At 40.6% G+C, this 20,319-nt stretch overlaps 1 protein-coding gene across 1 annotated transcript in view; it reads left to right on the top strand.

Annotated features, from left to right (window-relative positions):
- The first annotated feature begins 601 nt into the window (after positions 1-601).
- Positions 602-20,319, top strand: part of KCNIP1 (potassium voltage-gated channel interacting protein 1) — a 716,798-nt gene continuing 697,080 nt past the window's right edge. The window contains exon 1 of the mRNA XM_078385814.1: positions 602-1,496. Within this exon, the coding sequence (XP_078241940.1) occupies positions 1,409-1,496 (88 nt within the window). The 5' untranslated portion in view covers positions 602-1,408. The remainder of the gene's footprint in view (positions 1,497-20,319) is intronic.

Below are 20,319 nucleotides of genomic sequence, written 5' to 3'. Positions count from 1 at the left end.
TTAGCTACTTGGCTGTGTTCTCAATAGCCATTGATGCAGAGTCCAAAGGAAGAAGTAAAAAAAAAAAAAAGACAGATCAGTACCCAAATGCTGATGTTTGGAGTTGATGTGCTTCTTTTTGAAAAAGAACTAGATGCCAGGCGGGAATTAAAAAGGTCTTAGTAACTTCAGCAGGTATATGAGCTGTTCACCCATGAAAAATCTTCCTGTTGAAAGCACAAAGCCTCTGATGGCAACCAGGATACAGCCTTGTATTCACACAGGGTTAAACTCCTAGAGTTACCCCAAGAAGTCTGAATTAATTTTCCTCCATATTTCCAATATCTCTAACAACAAAACCACAGACAGTAGGTGAAAGGGGAAACATTTTTAAAGCTCATCATAATGAGTGGCAAACCTGTTTGGCATTTAGTTATGTGCAAACATCATGCTGTGCTGAAGCATAGCTATATCTAGACACCCACCCTTTTTTTAAAACTGCCACTGCATTTTTAACAAGGAGCGGACATGCAGAAAGTGATCAGCAGGTGATGATTTTCCTGCAATGATGGAAAAGGCTTCAGCTGCCTGATTTCACTATAGTTAAAAAAAAGCAGGGGCAATTAGAAAGAGGGGAAAGAATGAGCAGCAGCTGGGAATCTTTGGTGTGGAACAAAACAAAAGGTGATCCTTTTCTGGGAAGCAGTTTCAGACTTGATAATCCTCAAGCAGTTGTTTTACTCCAGCTAGCAACAGCCCAGCCTGCAGTGGACTTGGGAAGCTGAGCTTTGATGGTGTGTATCGAAATGCCAGTAAGGGAAAACAAGCATCAGCCTCACTGTGTGCCACTCACAGAGCACACAGATTCTCCTACATGTGTTTTCCAGTCACTTCCCTTGCCTCCTGTGAAAGAAGCCAAACAGCCAACATGGGAATGCCTGGACAGAGATGTGATGTTGAACAGAGAGATGCACTTTGAACAGCATCATTTCTGTGCAGTAGTCGCCCCCCTTCCGACTTTGGTATTAATTGCTGCATTACCATTGCCCTGTAAGACAGTCTGCAAAGCTTGGCATGGCAAACTCCTCCTTCCTGCTGCTTTCCACAGAAGCTCCGGGTGTGTTTGACTTACTAGTAAATGCCATCCGGACTGATAAATCGACAAGGCAACCTATAGCATACATGTAAGGCTGTTACCCTCAGGAGCCAAGCATTCCTGCTGCTGGGGTGAGCTGTGTCTTTAACACAAGCTGTACAAGGAAGCTTCCCCCTGCAACCGTTCCTGAAAGCTGGGAGAGAAATCTGTCTCAGCACAGAGGTCTTGCTGCTGGAGCCTCAGAGCGGAGTGCTGTGCCATCTAAGTTGGAAGAGACTTTTTTCTATCAGGGCTCAAGAGAGAGATTGAAGAGCTGCCTTCCTCCTGTGAACCATGAGTGGCTGTTCGAAAAGATGTAAGCATGGGATTGTTAAATTTGCCCAGACCGTCTTCAAACTCATCACAGGCACTCTCAACAAAGGTAAGGCAAGTAATGTTCCCTTTCAATTTGCTGTGGTGAAGAGGGAGTTGCTGTTTGCCAATCAGGAGGTTTATTACGGTTGAAATTATCCTGGTCCCTTTGGGGGAACCACATTGTTGCTTGGAGTGAAGTCATGTGTAGTGAAGGATGGAAGTGGTGCTGGTTAACCTTATGTAACTGTTTGTAACTTTGGTGAGTTAGTTTGGGAGGCTCGGAAAGGTTCCACGATTTCATTCATGGTTCTTGGTAGTGTGGCTTTCTGAGCAGTTTTTGGGGTGTGCGCCTTCAGAGGAAGGTATTGCTTGTTCACGTCCTTCTAACATACTGATTTTGGAGATCAGTCTCACTCTAATGCCCAATTAATATTTTGTCAAAAGAGTATATCTACATTGTGTCTCTTTTTAAAAAAAGGTTGTATAGTAATACAAAAATCTTTGGCTCCCAATCTAGGGCAATAGTTATTGCAGGCACTGCTTCAGAAAGCTATTATTCATCTTGCGTGTTTGTAGCATCTAGAGTGAAGCGTGAATCAGCTCCCTGAATCTGTTTATTTTTAGATGGGAAGGGTCAGCACCTTCTTGTCTGCTGTCCTCCATCACTTTATGTTCACCTTCCCACTGGAGTCCAGCAATGGCATGGTTCTTGAGTGTGTTGAATGAATTATTTTTCAGAGGGGAAAAAAACCTCAAAGTAAAGTAAAATCCTTTTTTTCAGACGTGTTTCATTTCTTTCCCTCAACTTCAGTAATTGGACGGTTGTGTTTCATACTCTAGATTTCATTAAATGTCTTGTGCTTTCAGACATGAACTGGTCATTAGTATCTAGTTCAGACTTCTCAGAAGTTTTTCTTTATTGGATTTGAGACTAGTTTGGGATTATTACTATTTTTTACCAGTTGATATGCAGCTGTGGAACCTCATTATAGTTGCCGGATGAACATCTTTCTATAAAAACTCTGGAGCTTTTAAAAACGTATTATGAATATCGTCAGGAAATGAAAGAACATTTCTCGTGATGTTTGAAACCACCACTATGTAATTTGAGTTTACTTGTTATTGGGAAAAACATGCACTTGCTTGGGATTTTATATCACAGAAATGAGCTAAATGTGTATCTGGAGATGTATATTGTCATATGATACCAAGTATCAAGAAATAAAATACTACTGTGTCCTCTTTTTTAAGTAGAGATTGGGGATTTCACTCATTTGATTTCCTCATATGTGAAATGAGTAGCTTTTTTAAAAAAACCAATAATGGCTGGTTCACTTTGGTAATGTTCAAAATATTCTGCGCAATGCATTTTTTTTTCCTGAGGTTGCCTTAACTTTACACACACTCTCAAACTTATTTTTCTTCCGCTATTCCCTTAACATCCCTCCTATGAATGTATGAGCCCTATGGAGAAAAATGAGAAAACTTGTTACAACTGTCTGGTGACAATGACAGCACAAATTCTTTATTACTGCCAAGGTGCCTTTTCATACCTAAGTCTTAAAAAGTTTGTAGGAAAAATGCCATGCTGGGTAATCACATGTCACAGTTAAGACAGAAGTGGAACTGTTCCTCCCCTGTGGATTCAGACCTCTGGCATCCTGGTGTGCTAATTCCTATTTGTACAGGAGGAAGTGAAATTGTTTGTTCCTGAAGCTTTGCTCTCCAAAGGAACTGACACTTGTGAGCCACATTCCTGGTGTCCTCTATGTCCTTCAGTGAAACTACTCTCTTTCTGGATACCACCTGTACACCAAGAATACTCAAAAGTCCTTACTGTACTAATGGCTTCAAATGGTGAATTTGTACTTTTCTGGTTCATAGGCCCTTGTGGGATCAACCATTTCCCTATTACCTTTGATAGTCACATGAGATCAAAACTATGGAAACTGACTGTGAAGATCCTCTGTCATCCAGGCGAGATTATCTGGAAATTGAGTCATGGCCACTGGACTGCATTATTAGGTTGAAACATTTTGCCGCTCATCCAAGTTCTCATCTCTTCAGTCTGAGAACTGTTGGTAGGAGGCCCCTGATATGTCCTCCATGTTGGTTTCACTTCCCGCTGGTCTGAATAGGCTTGTTAGATGGACAAACGACTGGGGGTGATTGAAAATCCCACTTCTGCATTCCTTCTCCACCCATTGTCATGGGTCCTTAACAGTTGTTAACATGGTCTTTTTGGTGTGTGGTCCTCATCTTTCTGGGGACAGATGAAAAGGCAGCATAATAAATTGGAGACAGATTGTATCCAAGTTCTCCACTCCTGCTGAATGAGGGATTTTCCATATGCACATGTATGGCCTTCCTGACTCCTCTCTCAAACTACCTATCTTCTCAGTCCAAAATGAGTTCATCTTGGTCATCAAATGAGTATCCTTTGTCCTTCAAATGAAGGAACACTGCTGATTGAGGTCCAGAGCCATTGCCTTTCCTGTGCTGGGCCATTCTTCTGTTTATTTATTATTTATTCAATTTATATGCCGCTCACACTACCCAGAGGTCTCTGGGCGGCTTACAATAATTTAGTGGATGTTTGGTTTCTCTAATGTAGAGCTCTGAACAATCCTGTTTGCATTGGACCGCATGCACAAGATTGCTCCTGTTGTGTTTTGGTGTCCAGTCTTTTGAGTGGATGAGTCTCTGCCTTAGCGTGTTTGTGGGTTTGAAGTTCACAGGTATGTGGTGTTTACTAAAATCCCTTTTGGGCTTTTCAGACACACCCGCCATGTAAGGAATTACCAGGTTCTTCCATTGGCTCTGGGTCTCAGACTGTTCCATTGTCCTGCTGGGTCGACACATTGCCTTGTTAAAGGCCTTTAACATTGTCAACGGGGTGGAGGCCTTAGATACAATCGGTCTCCTTTCTATCATGCTGCCCTTTCATCTGTCCCCAGAAAGATCAGGACTGTTAACAACTAGAGATGGGGTTATTCATATATGAATACCCCTGAAAAGGTGGACATAACAAGGGCCCTACTACTCATCCATCCACTGCTGCAGCTGGCTCTCTGCTACCTTCCAATCGCTCCAGAGCTTGTGGTTGACTAGCCACTCCTGGCAGAAGGAGGGAAGACAAGCCTTTCTGCCAGACTGATGAGTGAGATTTTCACTCACCCCCAGTCCTTTGTCCATCTAACAAGCCTATTCAGACTAGGGGGAAGTGAAGCCAAGGTGGAGGATATATCAGGGGTCACCTACCAACTCAACTCAGACTGAAGAAGCTACTTGGATGAATAGTGAAATGTTTCAACCTAAGAAGTTCAGTGACCAGTATGGAGACTGACATTAACATAATCAGAAGAAATTCAGTCTCTCTTAAACAATGAAGCATTAAAAACCCCACAGAGAATACAAAAGTAACTATAAAATGTGATAGTTGGATTGTATGTTCCTCAGGTGTCCCATCTCTGATACAGGTAAGACTGGTGATGGCCAAAGGCAGGGCCTTGTGTCTGTTAATTCCCTGCTGCTAGAATTTCCTTTCCCAGGAAGACCACTTCGTTTGGTCTACTTGTGTTTGGCTTTTGGATGACTATATTGTGCCATCAAACTGGAAGTCATGGCTGCTCTTTAATTTTGGAAATTTCCCCTTTTTTTTAATTGCCATATATGTATCTTACTAGAAGAGTAGGGTGCTTTCTTTTTGGTTTGAATTGTTGCATTTTTATTCTTTTTAGAGTGTGACTGTAAATTGCCTCAAGCATTGAGGGGAGCAATGGTGAAGAAATATATTAAATAAAATAAATATGCAAAATTCTTCAACAGGGCAGCTTTCTCCTAGGCATACTCACTAAGAAACATGTCCCACTGAATTAAGCAATGCTCTCAATTAAGTGTGCTTATTATGGAAATCCTCATATTTGAGAAGCAAGTCATGTGTGTGTTTTGCTTTTTTTCTTACAAGTATACAGATTATTATTCCTGTAAAGGAATCTTGGGAAGAAGAGTTTGCTACTGCTATATCCTTCACAAACATCTGTTCCAAGCACTCCCTGCAAAGAGGGGATTCCAGTTCTGCCATCAGGACCATGGAATATAGGCATGCCTTTGTATCTGAATTGAAATGTTCCTTGATGAAGTATGAAATCTGTTTTCCTTGTTACACACATGAGTTCTGGCAAAATACATTTCTGAGTATATCTTTGTGCTTTGTATAATTTAGGTGCAATCCTCTGGGTAACTACTCTGATTAGTACAAATGACCTAGGACATTTGTGATGCATTATCAGATATTGGACCCACTGGTCCTCTCTTGCATGGCATGATGCTAACTTGCCCATGGCTTTTCTATGGCAACATCTCACTTCAAATTTGCAACTACGAGATGTGTGTGATCTCTAAGGAACTGAACTCTTGGAAGTTTAATCATGTCTTTTTCTGTAATTCTGCTGTACAACTTTCTGAACAGAAGATACAAGCCTAAAAAGGTGAATAAAGCAGGAATCAGTTGCTTTGATATCTCTGTCTCAAAGATCCAGTGTAAATAAAGGTGATGACTACAAAATCATGAGCTCGCAAAGTCTAGAAAAAGGAGGATCAACATTTTTAATAGGTAAGATACAAATGTGGATGGAATCTTTGGTGAGCAATAGCACCAGTGCTAACTAATTGTATATACCTGCTGAGACATACATATACAAGCATTTTTATTTGGCGGACTGATATCTGATAACTTTTCATTCAAAATATCTAAAGATTCTCAGTCATCCAGGTGAGGTTATCTGGGAGTTGAGTCATGGCAACTGGACCTCTTTCTTATTAGTTTGAAATGTTTCACAACTCATCCAAGTAGCGTCTTCAGTCTGAGGAGAGCTAGTAGGAGATCCCTAATATATCTTCCATGTTTTCACTCTGGTGCATAGGCTCATTAGATGGACAAAGGACTGGGGGTGAGCAGAAATCCCAATTGCATAGTCCTTCTCCACCCATTGTCATGGGTCCTTAACAGTTGTTAATAGTGGTCTTTCTGGTGTGTGGTCCTGATGTTTCCGGGAACTGATGAAAGGGCAGCATGATGGCTATATTGTGCCCTCAGTTCAAAGGTTCAGTGAAATGCTTGGTCTTAGAAATACAACACACTTTCAAATAGACAACTCACATCCCCATTCCTGAAGTAGGGACATTTTTAACATTACCTCTTTTGAACAAAAATTGTTCAGATTTGTAGATAATGGTGCTTGCTTGTTAGTAAAAATCTAAAACTCCACATTGTGACAATGTTGTGAAGAACAATGAATTCCCTTGCTGAATTTTAGTGTTGTCATTTGTTAAACCTCAGTTGAAAACATTCCAGTACCAACAAAAGTTGCTGTATTTTGAGGATGGGCCTGTGGGCAGTGTGAACAATTTTCTCTCAGCTAAATGCTTCGCTGGACAGTAGAGATTGTGTTGTGAAGGTGACTTGCAGTCCATGTCTGGAATCCAAATTGGGAGTGCGCAAGCCACACACCAAAAGCTTTTCCGAAATTAGATTTGATAGTATCCTTACACCACTACTATCACCACCAGCACCACGCTCATTAAAGGGTATCCTCTCTCTCTCCCTCTCCCTCCCTCCCTCCCTCTCTCCAAGCCCTTGATAATAGAAAAAAGTGTGGCAATTGTGAAGGCATAGGTTGCCATGGCTGGACATTGGGCAAGGCCTAAAAGGGGAAGCCGCAGTCCCAGAAATCTCTAGTCCTACGCTTGCCCCTGACTGTTGCAGTCTGTTCCTGGCCTCTCTCTATGGCAAGAGACACTGATGGGGGAAGAAACCCGTTTGTTTGCCTAAGCTGGAGGAGCATAAAGAAAAGCAACAGTGATGGCAAGTGGTTTGGGGTATTCAGAGAGACCCCACTCCCAACATCTTGCACCAGGACTGGGCTGGTTGTGCAACCAGAGCTTTGCCCCGCAGTGCCACAATTCAAAGGGCATTGCAATCTACTAGTGAGTACTAGAAAAACAAATGGCGACATCTCCCAGCCCTATTCATTTTCCTTATTTCAGAAGGATACACTTTCTCTTTCATTTTTGTGGGGGGACCACATTCTCTTCCTTTTTGTTAGGGGTGCTTCTGCTCTGGCCTGAGTGGCTAGGAAACAGTGCCAGTTGCCCTAGGTGCCATGTTTGCTTGCTATCGTTCTGGGCTTTTGAAACCTGGCACTATGACTGCCTGTTTCGCAGGCTGGATGTAACACTACTTTGTCTTGCATTTCTATTGAACAATGACTAAAAGTCATGCTGGAGCTTATCTAGTATAGAAGAAACCCAGGCCCTTTGACTCCTGTCTGGCAGCGCTTGCTTGTCGTGAATTCAGATGGGCAATTAGACGGCAGGTAGCTTGCAAGAATGACATTTTTTTTTCATTGAGAAGTGGGCTGGAAGTGCTTTAAATGAAGACACGTTGACCGTGGAGAGACTGGGAATCTACCGCCTTTTAATATGAGTTTTCCTTTTGCCATGTAGCACATTATGAGTCAACTGGTTTAAGACAACGTGGCTTTTGGGGTGAGAAACTAGGAACCACCCATCCTTAGAAAAAGTGGGTGGGGGAGAGAGTTCACAGATTTGCTTTGCCAAAGAAATATACCTACAGGTACATGGGCCTTTTTAGGACACCTTTGTTCACAGAATCATAGGCTAGAAGTCTCTTTGCTTTGCTTGTCCAACTGCATAAAGCTGATCACATAAACAATCCCCCCCTTGTAGTGCAGTATTGTATTAGCTGCAAAATTGGCTGCACAGCTGGATGCACAACCAAGCATGTGAAGAGTAAGTGACAGGAGGGGGAAAATCCCTGTGTGATTACCCTCTCCTGCATATGGAATTTGTCTCCAGTTGGATTTTGGCCATAGAAGTGAAAGGGATTCCAGGAGTCAGCTAATTCAAACCACTATCACCCCAGACAAGGCAGGAAATCCTTAAACCAATATAGCCATAAAAGCATAGTTCTGTTTCTTCCCCCTGCATTTCAGCTTAAAAAATAGAAGGAGAAATAAGTAATTATCAGATGACCATGATTCTGGAGCTTTTCAGTTTCTTTGCTGCTTTAATTATGTGCTTTTGAGGTGGTGATGGTGCATATCCCATCTGCCCATACAAAGAGGACCTGGTGTAGTGTTTGAAGAGCTCCAGCCCTACATATTTATGTCACAGCCAAAAAAATAAAAATACACATATCTCCCCTCCCCCCCAAAGAAGCTGTTTGATAAGGACAAGGAATTTTCTCCCAATGGAATCAGACCAAGAAAAGTCAAAGCCGTCCTCATCTGCTGGTCTCTACCACCGTTCCCCTGCCAAGTTTCTGCAAGTAAACGTAAACATGCCAACTACTATTCTCATGGCCAAAAGATGATATGTTTAGCACATCATTACAAGCGAAGTTCCCTGAAGTGAGAAAAAGATGTCTGATTGCCCTCGCCTGGGCTTGCTTTGTTTGTGATTGCTTTGTGATTGGTCACTAGTGAACATAGGAAACTTCAATAAAGGAGCCTAATAAGGATAGCTTAGCGGGGACTGTTTGATTTGAAACCATAGCATCTGCTATGTTTCACACTTCTGACACCCCTCATTGCTCCCACTTTCTTACAAGTCCTTGTTAAAGGCACCACTTTGGGATTGTTACGCAGATTTGGGTATGTGTGATCATGCATCTATTTTGCATTGTAGATTCCAGGCAAATGGTAATTTTTGGCCTTCTTTTCATTGTACTGTAATTGCTTAATTATCTGCTCTAGTGAAATAAAGACTTCAGGCTTCTTGCCCTCCCAGCATCTTCTACTCTCCCCGTCCCTGCTCAGTGAATGATCTTTGCAATTCTCCTAAGCTTCATATAATCAGAATCATTTAATACTGGAAGTCACTTTTTTTTGCTCCATATCAGGTTGTCTTGAAAACTCCTAATAAAAAGGGTTTTGTATTGTGCTCATGTGGGAAAGAAAAGATTACACTTAATCCAAAGAACACACCAGTGGTTCTTCATTTGGAAATTTGTACCCCAACTTTCTTCTGATCATGCGTCACCCAGAAAAGCTTACAACATTGTAAAACTACAGTACAATTCCATACAATGCTGTTATGTGCCATCAGGTTATTACCAACTTATAGAAGCCATGTGAATTAATGACTTCCAAAAGGACTTACCATCAGTAGCCCTGCTCCAGTCATGAAAATGAAACATTAATGTTTTTTTTAATTGAGTTGATCCATTCTCTCTTGAGTTTTCCACTTTTTCTGCTGCCTTCTGCTTTTCTAGCATTATTGTCTTCACCAGTGAGTCTTGTCTTCTCCTGATATGTCCAGGTTATAATATCAGTTTAGCCATCTTGGCATCTAGTGAGAATTCAGGCTTGATGTGCTTTCAAACTCATATGTTTGGTTTCTCAGGTGGTCTATGATATCCGTAAAGCTCTCATCTAGCACCACTTTTTGGATGGGTCAGTTCTTTCCCCTCTCAACTCTATTGTCCAGCTTCCTCATCTATATATAGTAATCAGGAATATCAGCGTATGGATAGTCTCTGTCTCGATCTTCAATGACAAATCCTTCCACTTCAGGATCTTTTCTTGTTCCTTCATAGTTCCCCTTCCAGCTCTGTCATCTCCTGATTTCTTGGTAACAATCTCCATTTGGATCAATGATTGACTGCAGGCATAGAACTATTTCAGCTTCTTAATTGTCAACCACTGAAGTTATGAAATTCTTCTGTAGATATTATATTTGTTTTCTTAATATCCAGCTCCAATCCTTTTGTATTTTTTCCTTAATTATTCCTCAGTACTCATTTCAACTCACTGTTATCTTCTGCCAGTAAATCGGTACTATTGACTCATCCTTTTTTTTATGATTTTGAGTTCACCTTGCTCCATACTTCTCACATTCCATGTTCCATTTATTTGTATTGTGCAGTACTTAACTTTCCTCTGGCCTCTGTGCACGTCAGCAACTAGATGTCCTTTCAACTTTAATTAGTTGCATCATCAACAAGATCGCTATTCATCCTTAGATTTTGCTCTTCCACAGGAACTGACTGAGCGCCTTCTGACCCAGTGAGTCCTGTCCTGGAACACCGTTTCTTGTTCCATTTGGGACTGGACTGTGAAAAATGGCACTTTCCACTACTGCTGCTGCCCAGTTGGTGCACAATGTCTGTCCTTCAATAATTTTCCTCATCCATCATCAATGGAACCATCAGTTCTTTCCTGCTGATATGACAGTTAATTTCTTTAAAAAGTGGATACATCTTAGTCTTGTGTCTCTGATTACTTCACTTAGGGTAATCTTTTTGTGTGTGTGATCTAGACATGTAGAAAAATCCCTAAAGGTATTGTTTCTGGCTTCTGTGACATATTCATAGAATCATGGAAAAGTGAAGTTGGGAGGGGCCTACAAGGCCTTCAAGTCCACCCCCTCTTCAAGGCAGGAATACAATCAAAGCATATCTGCCAGGTGATTATAGTTTTTCTTGAATGTGTCCAGTGTTGGCACATTCACCAACTCCTGAGGTAACTGGTTCCACTGTCATACTGCTCTAACAGTTAGGATGTTTTTCCTGATATTCAACTGAAATCTGGCTTCCTTTAACTTGAGCCCATTGTTGCATGCCCTGCATACTGGGATGATTGAAAATATATCTTGCCCTTCCTCTGTATGGCAGTCTTTCAAATATTTGAAGAGTGCTATCATTTCACCCCTCAGTCTTCTTTTCTCAAGGCTAAACATGCCCAATTCTGTCAGCCTTTCCTCATAAGGCTTGGTTTCCAGCCCCCTGATCATCCTTGCCACCCATCTCTGAACTTGTTCCAATTTGTTCGCATCCTCCTTGAAGTCTAGTTTCCAGAAATGGATACAATACTCAAGGTGAGACCTAACCAGTGCTGAAAGAGGGGAACTAGCACCTCACGGGATTTGGAAACTATACTTCTCTTAATCCAGCCTAAAATAGCCTTTGCCTTTTTTGTAGTCACATCACATTGTTGGCTCATATTTAGCTTGTGATCTACAACGATTCCAAGATTCTTCTCACTCGTGGTTTTGCTGAGCCAGGTATCCCCCATCTTGTAACTGTGCAATTGGTTTCTTTTTCTGACGTGCAGTACTTTGCACGTATCCCTGTTGAATTTCATGTGCCCTTCACTACATTACAGCATGCATGAGAGAGTGGGTAGAAATTATTCAATTAAATACTGTAAAGCTACAATTGTAGTGAAAATACATTGGTAGTTCTCACAAATAAAGTGAACTTTAAACACCAGTCTTAGAGCTCCATATACAAAAGCCTGCTGGAATACAGAGGTCTTCACCAATGGGCAACATATACAATTTTTAAAACCAGGATGTTCGTATCTAAATCTTGTTCCTATTCATTGTCTTGACTACCCTGTCTACCACTCAGCCAAAGGATAGTAGGCATCCTTCAGTCTCGAAAGACTATGGTAGCGTGCTCTGTATGGAGGACTTGGAACAGCGTCTAGTGTGGCTGAGGAGGCCAATTCGAGAGTTACAATCTCTTCCACAAATCCAATCTGTCCCCTGTCCAGCTCCCTGGTTTTGCTTCCTTTGTGACTTCCTCTTTGCCTCAGCCTGCTGGACAAGGGTCTCTTCAAATTGGCAGAGGCCGTGATGTACTGCCTGCCTCCAGGCTGAACGATCAGATGTCAGAGTTTCCCATCTGTTGAGGTCTATTCCTAAGGCCTTCAGATCCCGCTTGCAGATATCCTTGTATCGCAGCTGTGGTCTCCCTCTGGGGCGATTTCCCTGCACTAATTCACCATATAGGAGATCCTTTGGAATCCGACTCAGCCAAAGGATATAACGGTACAAACTCAGCCAAAGGATATAACTGTACAAACTATGATAAGAGTGTATAGCAGTGGAAGACAGCAAAATTATTAACATATGTTAGATTCTAGAGCTGTGAAATGCCTTTCAACAAAGTCTATATCCAAGGTAACAGTACTTTCTTCAAAGATCTCTGGACTGCCTTAATACTGTGGTTTCTCAAGTTTGAACCATCTAGTTCTGAAGCTTTGAACCCATCTTGAAGAGTGTTTTATTTTTAAATTTGTTAATGTAATCTGAAGTGTGTTTCAGTTTCCCTGAGCCTTACATTAAATGAAATTGTTGAGTCACCACAACCTGAATTGAACTTCTTCAGTCCTTTCTCCCTTGCTGCCCAGTAGGGGGAGCCTTTGTTATCCTGCAAAAGCTAGTGCATGCTGGTAGTTTATGTCAAAGTGCAGGGTCAAATGTGAAGGCCTTAAGCTTAATAGACCCTTGTAGTATGCGGGGAGGGAATTGTACTTTTTCAACTTTTCTTATATACTCTTATCTGCAGTGGAAAACAACACTGTTCACAAACAACTGCATGCCTGGTGGAGCGTTTTCTGAACATAGAAGAGTGTCTGGACGTCCAAGCACATTTGATGATTATACTTTAAAGATGATAGATCCTCCCTTCTCCTTTCTTCCTGCAGCATTTTAAACATCAGCGTCAGTTTTGCATATACTGTGAAGTACCGAGTTGCTGTGGTAGCTCCTGAACCAGTTGTAACTTACCTTTCCTCTTTACTTTCATATTTGAAAAGAGATACCTTGATCTTAGTAATTTGGTGCAATGGTAAACCTAATCAGGACTGACAGTGGATCTCTTGGGTTTATGGGTTTTCCCACACTTGCTAACCTGGTTTCCTTGAACTCATGATGCTGTTGACGTAACTGTTTTACATAAAACAAATCTATCTTTATAAATAACATGACATCGCTCTGTAGCTTTTATCTGTAGTTTTGGCATTTATATAGTATTAACATTTTGTATTGTTTTTGCTTCTGATTTGTCCATTTCCATTCATTTGATTTTTACACCTTTTGCCCTTCTCTAACAAGAATAATAAAGTCAGTCCCGAATGGGATGCTTTTATGTCATTAAGCTGGCTTATTAGCCTACTCTGTAGCTGGAAAGGTCCATGGGCTGGCTTACCAACATCTGTAGTAAAACAGTTTTACAACTCTCTAACGGTTACAATCAGAAAGACTGTTTCCTTGTGACATGGAAATATTTGTGCATTCTGGTATATGCTTGTTTAGCATACACTATTTTTATATTCCTAACAAACATGTTTTGAATAAAGTGTGTTACAGCTTGCTAGTTGTGCATCTATAGATTAACATATTTTTTAAAAGAGAAGATCTGTTACTGACATTTTTCTCCTAATGACAGGAAATTGAAAGATAGAGACACATTTTCATTAGTAGTCTTGCAGAATACCTATTGGACAATGTTATGAAAAAAATGTTAATGTGAATTTCTCTTCCATTTCTAGTCTGCATATATTTGTTAGCCCATAGATTTGTAATAAATCCCATTCATTAAAAATTGTTTTGATTGTAAACTGGGCTATACTTGAAATAAATGCTTATAAAAGGCACCTGCAGGTAAAGCTTGAAAAAAACAAACCCTAATACACATACATTAACAAATCAACACCCTGCTGTTAGGATTTTTCCCCATTTCAGCTGGCTTCTAACTTTGTAAGTTTTTTAACATGAATATGCTCTAATATTTCCTTTTACAGGGAGCGTAGGTGGAGTACATCAGCTGCTGATAAGTAGAAGTTAAGTAATCAGATTTGAACAAAGAATGATTAACATAGTTCTTTCTAAATGGAATATTTGCTACAGTAGATTTCAGTACAATGTGGCAGAAAGATTGATGCAGGTAAGCATTGTTGAGGCACTAATATGGTGCAGCTCCATAAGTAGCTGAAATCCTGGAAAAAGCAATTTATTTATTAAACAATTGCATCATGAAAATTAATCCAGATTTTGTATTTCTCATCAATAAGTCATTATCATTGTCTTAAACAATGCTGCCTACTGGCTGGAAATGAGACTGGAAATTCTTTATGCAAATCTGTGACATTTGTATATCCTTAATCCAAGGAGTTCAGGGAAGCTCATACAGGATGATTGTCAAACATTGTAATCACACTGGAGTATCTGCCAGGATGAAGAAATAGCATGTGAAGCAGATAGTTGTGAATGGAATCAGAATTAGGTATACCAATCTTTGCTTGTCTCATCCTCACATGCAAGTCTGATGATTTCTAAAACTGCAACTTTCTTCTCCTTATCTACAAAAAGTAGGAGGGATTTCACATGGGTGAGAAGGGTGGTTTGTGCAAAAGTGCAGAAATATTGCCTAAACAAGAATGAACAGTTTTGCTTAAGGACTAGAAAGAATGGAGAGGTGGTTTTGCATATTTTATAACAACAACAACAATAACACAAGCCTTTTTGTGCTTGTCTGTCATTCATTCATTCATTCATTCATTCATTCATTCATTCATTCATTCATTCATTCATTCATTTGTCTTCTATACCACCCAACTGGCTACTAGGCCAGTCTGGGCAGTTTACACATTAAACATATAAAACATATACAATTCCAAACAATGAACATAATAATATAAAATGAAAATAAAGATAAAACAACCAACAATTTAAATAATAATAATTAAAGTAATATAAAATAATATACAGTATATCACAGAAGTGAGTACACCCCCTCACATTTCATAAATGTTTTACTGTATCCTTTCATGTGACAACACTGAAGAAATGTCATTTGGCTACAATGTAAAGCAGTGAGTATACAGCTTGTATAACAGTGAAAATGTGCTATCCCCTCAATGTCCAAATTGGGCCCAAATAGCCGTTTTCCCTCCCTGGTGTCATCAGACCCGTTAGTGTCACAAGTCTCAGGTGTGAACGAGGAGCAAGTGTTACTGCTCACACTCTCTCAGACAGGTTACTGGAAGTTCCACATGGCACCTCATAGTAATGAACTATCTGAGGATCTGAAAAAATGAATTGTTGCTCTACATAAAGATGGCCTAGGCTACAAGCAGATTGCCAAAACACTGAGTGGCAGCACGGTGGCCAAGACCATACAATGGTTTAACAAAACAGGTTCTACTCAGAACAGGCCTCACCATGTTTGACCAAAGAAGCTGAGTGCCTGTGCTCAGCGTCATATCCAGAGGTTGGCTTTGGGAAATAAACATATGAGTGCTGCCAGCATTGCTGCAGAGGCTGAAGGGGCGGAGGGGGGGGGTCAGCCTGTCAGTGCTCAGACCATACATCACACACTGCATCAAATTGGTTTCCAGGACTGTCATCCTAGAAGGAAGAGTCTTCTAAAGATGATACACAAGAAAGCCCACATACAGTTTGCTGCAGACAAGCAGACTAAAGACATGGATTTTTGGAACCATGTCTTGTGGTTGGATGAGACCAAGATAAACTTATTTGGTTCAGATGGTTTCAAGCATGTGTGGCGGCAACCAGGTGAGGAAATACAAAGACAAGTGTGTCATGCCTACAGCCAAGCATAGTGGTGGGAGTGTCATGGTCTGGGGCTGCATGAATGCTGCCGGCACTGGGGAGCTACAGTTCATTGAGGGAACCAAGAATGCCAACATGTACTGTGACATACTGAAGCAGAGCATGATTCCCCTCCCTTCGGAGGCTGGGCCGCAGGTCAGTATTCCAACATGATAATGACCCCAAACACCTCCAAAATGACCACTGCCTTGCTAAAGAAGCTGAGGGTAAAGGTGATGGATTGGCCAAGCATGTCTCCAGACCTAAACCCTCTTGAGCATCTGTGAAAGATCCTGAAATGGAAGGTGGAGGTGCTCAAGGTCTCTAACATCCACCAGCTCTGTGAGGTCATCATGGAGGAGTGGAAGAGGACTCCAGTGGCAACCTGTGATGCTCTGGTGAACTCTATGCCCAAAAGGGTTAAGACAGTGCTGGAAAATAATGGTGGCCACACAAAATATTGACACTTTGTACCTAATTTGGACATTACCACTTAGGAGTGTACTCTCTTTTGTTGCCAGCAGTTTAGAAAGTAATGGCCATGGAAGATTGTTTAATAAAATTACAGGAACTAATATTAATGGACAAACTAACAGACTTATTGAAAGGAAAGAGTAGAATGGAGCACGAATCTCAGTCGGGGAAAGTAAAGAGTTATCTTAGAGAGAAATGGAAGAAAGATTCCAAACTTGTACCAAGTGACTTAGATTTAAATTGGATATAGAATTGCTCTCAACAGAAGTAAAAACAAAGTAAAGCAGATTGTTAATATGGATGTAAAATAAGAATTAAGAAAGGTATTATTAAGATTGCGAAGGAGGAAATGTCTGGTGGAAAATAAGGAAGTAAAAATGTTAGAGACCTGCTGTTTTGCGAAAGAGATAATAGAAAGTTATTTTGGTTATGTGCTAATATTGTGATAAATACAGTATTTACTTATGTTTATAATTTCTTTTTAAAATGCAATGAAGATTAAAAGTAAACAAAAAGACATTAATGGTTGTGTATTGCATTATTTTGAGGGGACAGCACATTTACACTGTTGCACAAGCTGTATACTCACTGCTTTACATTTCTTCAGTGTTGTCACATGAAAATACATAATAAAATATTTATGAAATGTGAGGGGGTGTACTCACTTCTGTGATATACGGTAAAGCAAGATAGCAGGACTGATAAAATAAATATTGAGACCACTCACTGTGATTAGGTGTTGTAATTAAGTGTTGTAAGGTCCAGGAAGGCTTGTCTGAAAAGCCACGTTTTCAACAGTCATTTATGTGTATGGGTGTGATTTCTCTTCTCAAAAGGGAAGGTGCAAATTGCAGGGAAATTAAAGGGAGGAAACTGACTCAATAAAGGAAGCCAAGACTTTCCGTTTGCAAAGAGCAGAGTGGGGCTGTTAGAATAGGGCATTTTGGGGGTCACTCATTCATCGTCGTCGTTTAGTCGTGTCCGACTCTTTGTGACCCCATGGACCAGAGCACGCCAGGCCCTCCTATCTTCCACTGCTTCCCGTAGTTGTGTCAATTTCATGTTGGTTGCTTCGCAGACACTGTCCAGCCATCTCATCCTCTGTTGTCCCCTTCTCCTCTTGCCGTCACACTTTCCTAACATCAAGGTCTTTTCTAAGGAGTCTTCTCTTCTCATGAGATGGCCAAAGTGTTGGAGCCTCAGCTTCAGGATCTGTCCTTCCAGTGAGCGCTCAGGGTTGATTTCCTTTATAATTGATAGGTTTGTTCTCCTTGCAGTCCAGGGGGACTCTCAAGAGCCTCTTCCAGCACCACAATTCAATGGCATCAATTCTTCGGCAGTCTGCTTTCTTTATGGTCCAGCAGGGCGAAAAGCTCCTTGTCTTGTCTTGGTTTGCTAAATGCTTTAAAACTCCTCCTGAAGAGGAGGCAGCCTAAATAAATGAGACAGTGGAATTTAGTGAATGTTCATTCGATCCCTAGACAAAAATACTACTAGTACTTGTCTACTTTTGCAGTCACACTTTTGCCTATGTTCTGCTACTTATGCCCTTGGCCACCAATTCATAAACTATGTTTTCTGGATCAATGAGGTGGGATGGTGCCTGAGACTGATCTGCTAGGAACAAATTTGTGTGGCAGGATCAGATTCCTTGCTATCTCATTTTCACGTAACAAAGGAGATCAGCAGACTTGACTGAAAGGTCATCCTGGGAGGTAGGATCACTGTAGGAGGAACTGCCAGGTTGCTGGCAGGAGTAACAGGAAGATATACCTTGCTCTCCCAGTGCTATCCTTTGCCTGTTGTTTACATCTGCATTCCATTCATAAAAAGCACTCCTTTGTACTGCATTCATCACATGACTTTTATGGGTGCAGCTGTCCCTTCTTTTTGTGCAAGGATGGATGGGGAAACAGCAGAGAATACAAGGCAGGCAGCTTGATCCATATTTGACCCATGTCCACCTTGAATCTCTCCTCATTGCAGATTATGGAAACTGCTAAGAAATGGCTGCAAATAGGCTTCATATGGTCCAAGGTTTTTTTTTAAACATACTGTTTCTGAATCACTTCATTCAGCTTTCTAAAGCTTGCGTTGAAAGGGATGTGCTGCTTTTCAGTAATACAAGAATTTTTCCTGGCTCCCTTAATCGGCCTTAGAACTTGTGCTAGCCTCCATCTATTTGAACTATTGGCAGGACTGTATTCTATTGATCATCATGCACTGGGACTCCTTCAAACTTTCTTCCCTCAGTCCAGGATTTTGTTTTTCTGCTGTCCTTTGTATATTTTTGGCTTCTGAGCAGTGCTGTGTTTATTTCACATGATTTAAATATTTTAACACCAAGATCCAATTAAACAATGAAATCTGTTATGATTCCTTTTTTTAAAAAAAAAAAGCATCTGGAACAACAACAGTATACCTATGAATTTCTCATACATCCTTTCTGAATTAGCATTAAGCCATACTGATACATGACAAGTGCATTATGATAGATTTGCACATACTGCGACCTGTCTCCAGCATTTATTTTATTTTTAAACCTGTGCTCCAACTTGAATAAAAGTTGCAAAGGGCAGAGAGAACAGATTGCTACAGTTACTAAATTAACTGCAGATAATTTAGCAGAAGCAATAGTCAAAATGTTTGTGGTTGTTTTCCCCAGCTCATACCTTCTGTGTATTGCTGGAAAAGATCACATTAAATGTAGCTGCCTGGCTAAGCTCTTCAATAGCATCTAGAACAACATTATGAAAACCACTGGAAATCATACTCTTATTTCCCAGTGATGGAACTCAGGAAAGTTTTTTTTTAAAGGAAGGTTGGACTAAAAGCACTGTAATTCATCTTATTAATAGGAGTTAGGCTTGCTTTCTTAGTTGCATCGACAGAAACCTCCCCACAAAAAACCACTACAACTACGCTTTGATTTTTTTTATCAGACTTTTTTAAAAGAGAAAATTCTTTAGATTCATCATTTCCAGAGGGACTTTTGTGTTAGTTCTGGTCTGCCACAACTACCCCCCCCCACCTGCTTCAAATGCAAAGTACTAGCAGCTCCTGATCTGTTTTCATAAAGAGAAAAAAAACTGTGAGCCTGGAGTGTTTGTATTGATTTGGGCAACCCCACAAGTAACAGGAAGAACCTGTTTGTATCAATTCAGGTATGATTCACTCTTAGTGCATCCATTAACTTAATAAAGGTTTAAGTATTGCAGGGAAGCTGATAGCAAGACCATCAGGAGTCCAGAATCTGTGATGAGTCAGGTTTCCTGGCACTATATGGTCAAAGCTGAGACATCAGATTAAGATGCACCTGCCCACTTCAGGAAGTAACATTTGCATCAGAACTGATTATTTCAGTGGGAATGGAGGTGGAAAAAACTGTGAAGGGCAGCTCCTGAGCATCTCCAACAAAGGTGACACTAGAAAAATTTTCATAGATGACTTAGCAGTAACCCTAAACTAGCTCTTACTATAATGTGCAGAAGAAAGCAATAGTAAACCTGAATATTCTGAATGTTTTTTTACCTAGAAAATCCAAAGGTGTGTCATTCCAGCTTTGCTGCTCTGCCTCCTCTGGGTTCTGCTCCTGAGTGGGTGCCTGCTGGAGCAGGCTATGCTCAGAACACCTGTAGGACTGATAGACATGAACTGTTTCTTCAGCAGTTCATGCCAAGTTGCCTATCTCTAATCAAAACCAATCTTGTCTGTATTCCATGCTCTTCATTCAACCTCTGCCATCACTTAATTACCAACCTTTATAAAACAATACATCGAAATATAACAAGGTATCATAGATGGAGACACTTGGCCTTCTCTTCAGAAACAAGATCAGAAGCGGAATATATTACAGACCATGAACTGTTAATATAATAATTAGAATAGAGGTGAGAATAACAATAATAAAGTTAATTCTGACTTACAGCGACCCTTTCCAAAGTTCTCTAAGTATAGAGTACTCAGAAGTTGTTTACTGTTTTTTACTGTTT

Source organism: Pogona vitticeps, chromosome 2 (assembly GCF_051106095.1).
Source record: "Pogona vitticeps strain Pit_001003342236 chromosome 2, PviZW2.1, whole genome shotgun sequence".
Classification (NCBI taxonomy): Eukaryota; Metazoa; Chordata; class Lepidosauria; order Squamata; family Agamidae; genus Pogona; species Pogona vitticeps.
This window is presented reverse-complemented; position numbering and strand designations above follow the sequence as displayed.